Source organism: Aegilops tauschii, chromosome 3, assembly GCF_002575655.3.
Source record: "Aegilops tauschii subsp. strangulata cultivar AL8/78 chromosome 3, Aet v6.0, whole genome shotgun sequence".
Classification (NCBI taxonomy): domain Eukaryota; kingdom Viridiplantae; phylum Streptophyta; class Magnoliopsida; order Poales; family Poaceae; genus Aegilops; species Aegilops tauschii.
This window is the reverse complement of record NC_053037.3, coordinates 625,268,795-625,271,465: the sequence shown is the minus strand read 5'-3', so window position 1 is coordinate 625,271,465 and position 2,671 is coordinate 625,268,795. Positions and strand designations below refer to the sequence as shown.

The window sequence follows — 2,671 nt, the reverse complement described above, 5'->3', positions numbered from 1 at the left end:
AATCAAGCTAATAATAGAAGCAGTACACTGTACACCTAAGCCTAAGTCTGGTGATTAAAGGTGCACAGTTCACATAAAGAACATTGTTGAACCGAAGCATATGCCATTTAGCAACCATATGCAGCAATGCAATGCCAATATGGAAGTGCCATCATGTTATTAGGTGCATCAAGTCAAGTCTGGTGAGCCAATACACAAACATGAGACAGATTCCAGATCCATCTCACCTCTCCCTCATCAATCTGATACCTTTTCTTTAACAAATGGATCATTTGTTACAAATGACTCTTGCTCTCTCTACACACATGACAGACACATACATAGTTGCACATGATGCATCCATCATGGTCAAGAAGGGAGACCCAAACCACATGATGCATTCATCATGGTCAGGAAGGCACAAACCACTTGGCATGAATGGAACGACCAAGCCAAAAAAATTAAAACCAATAGGCCAAGAATCACTACTACAAATTCAATCTCCTAATCTGCAAGTATAAATACTCAAGTAATGATATGTGTATTGTATATGTGATGTAACCTTGATCTGATTCCATGGATGATCACCCGTTTGATCTTCTTCCTGATCGATCATCTGGTTCTTCTCTCAAAAATAATGGCGGCAGTTCCGGCTGCTCTGCTCTGCTCTGTTTTTCTGGTGTCACGGTCACGGGAGGTCGTGCTCCAGCTTGTCCAGGAACGCGCCGTCGCCGTCGCCGGCCAGCCTGCCGGAGCCGCGGCCGATCTTGCTCGACAGCGACCCCATGGCCGACGAGAGCCCCTTGAAGCTGCTGCTCCCCTCGCGGGACCTCCGCGACCGCCTCCGGCTCAGCCGAGGCTTCTCTTCGGCCTCGTCGCCGGCGCCCGCGACCGCGACCGCCTTGGCCTTGGAGTCGGCGACGACGAGGCGGGAGATGCAGCTGCGGCAGAAGGGGCACGCCGGCGGCTGGAGAGTCAGCGTGGCCGGGTTGGGCTTGCTGTGGCAGCAGAGCGCGAGCGTGCAGGCGGCGCACATCCGGTGCCCGCAGTCCTCCACCTGGATGCTGCACGCCTGCTCGAAGCAGATGCTGCACACCTCCTCGTCCTCCTGGTCGTCGACCTCGTCGTCGTCGCCGGCGCCGGCGTCGGAGAGCGCCGGCGAGGAAGAGTCCGAGTACTTGGTTCCCTTGAGGATCTTCTTCTCCCGCTCCCGGTTGGCCTCGGCCAGCGCCGCCTCGAGGAGCGCCCTCGCGTCCGCCCCCAGCTCGCCGATGAACTTGAGCGGCGACGGCCACACCATGGGCTCCGCCGCCGCCGGGTTCAGCAGCGCCGCGCACGCGTCGTGGCCGCGCTTCATCGCCACCGAGTAGGCGATCCGGCCCGCCGAGTCCCGGTGCACGCGGTCGGCGCCCCACGCCAGCAGCTCCCGGACGCACTCCAGGCTGCCGCCGCGCGCCGCAAGATGCAGCGCCGTGCTCCCCGGGAAGCCGTAGGAGCCGGTGGGGGCCGAGACGATGGCGCCGCTCTCGAGCAGCAGGTGCACGCACTCCGGCCGGCCCTGCCTGGCGGCCACGTGCAGCGGCGTGGCGCCGTGCTCGTCCCGGACGTTGACGAAGCGCACGAAGCCCCACGAGTCGGCCACCGGCGTGGTGCGCGCCGCGGCGAGGATGGCCCGCAGGCAGTCGGCGTGGCCGTAGTAGGCCGCGTGGTGGAGGCACGTCCGCGCGTTCACCGAGTCGAACATCAGAATCTGACCAATCGAACCACGCAGAGAGTTAGTAAGTCGGAATCCATGGGGGAGAGGAAAAGATTGCGGCTTTGGAGGTGTCACTGACATTGGCGCCGGCGCGGAGGAGGGCGAGGGCGCAGTCGATGTGGCCGTGGGTGGCGGCGAGCATGAGCGGGGTGCGCTTGCGGCGGTCGACGACGTCCGGGCGGACGCCGCGGGCGAGCAGCATGTCGACGGCCGGGAGGCAGCCGTTGGCGGCGGAGACGTGGAGCGCGGTGAGGCGGTCGTAGATGGTGGCGCGGCGGACGAGCGCCGGGTCGGCGGCGAGGAGGCCGTCGAGGGCGTCTACGTCGCCGGCCTGCGCGGCGCGGAAGAAGTCGTGCTCGTCGCTGTCGCGGCTACAGCTGAGCCCGTGCCCCATCGCTTCCGGCTCCTCCGGCCGACCCCGGCGAGGTCAGAGGTGGGTGGGTGGGTGGTACGGAGCGGGGGGTGGGGGAAGAAGACGAGCTCAGCTCCGGGATTCAGACTTCAGAGTGTGCGTGGCCTTTTTATTCCTCAGAGCACGAGCCCCGGTTGGATCTTTCTGCCTTGACTTCCACACCCCACTTGACATTTTTTTTCTTCCCCCCTCTCTCTTGATATTTTCTTCCTTGCCTTTTCTACGGTTTTGGTTTTGTTTTTGGTGATGATGATGGCATGGACAGCTTACTTTCATCTCTCCCATTTTATCACCTTTTCAATGGTAGCGGTTCATGAATTAGTGTTACTCTTTTTAAGGGAACTAAACGTGTAAATGTGGACTACTTATATGCTTAGGGAAAAATAACAACCTTGATTGCGTAATTACTACTCTATATATACCTAAATAGCTTTTTGTCATGCCACCATGCATGAAAAAGACACATTTTTTGGCATGCCTCCATCCATATATATAGGGCTAATGCGTTTTTCGAAACTGCCTCT

General features: G+C 59.0%; 1 protein-coding gene across 1 annotated transcript; it reads right to left on the bottom strand.

Annotated features, from left to right (window-relative positions):
- Positions 1-234: 234 nt before the first annotated feature.
- On the bottom strand, positions 235-2,291 carry LOC109758525 (E3 ubiquitin-protein ligase XB3). Its single transcript, XM_020317387.4, has 2 exons — positions 1,815-2,291; positions 235-1,729 (listed from the first exon to the last, which is right to left on the bottom strand). Exons 1-2 carry the CDS (start codon positions 2,127-2,129, stop codon positions 668-670), a joined length of 1,377 nt encoding a protein of 458 aa, XP_020172976.1. The 5' UTR covers positions 2,130-2,291; the 3' UTR covers positions 235-667.
- Positions 2,292-2,671: the final 380 nt, after the last annotated feature.

What these genes read in the sequence shown, in the direction of transcription:
- LOC109758525 (XM_020317387.4), bottom strand. Translation starts at nt 2,129, where the DNA reads ATGGGGCACGGGCTCAGCTGTAGCCGCGACAGCGACGAGCACGACTTC. An exon ending in TCCTCCGCGCCGGCGCCAAT is followed by an intron (nt 1,730 to 1,814) that starts GTCAGTGACACC and finishes TCGATTGGTCAG; the next exon opens with ATTCTGATGTTCGACTCGGT.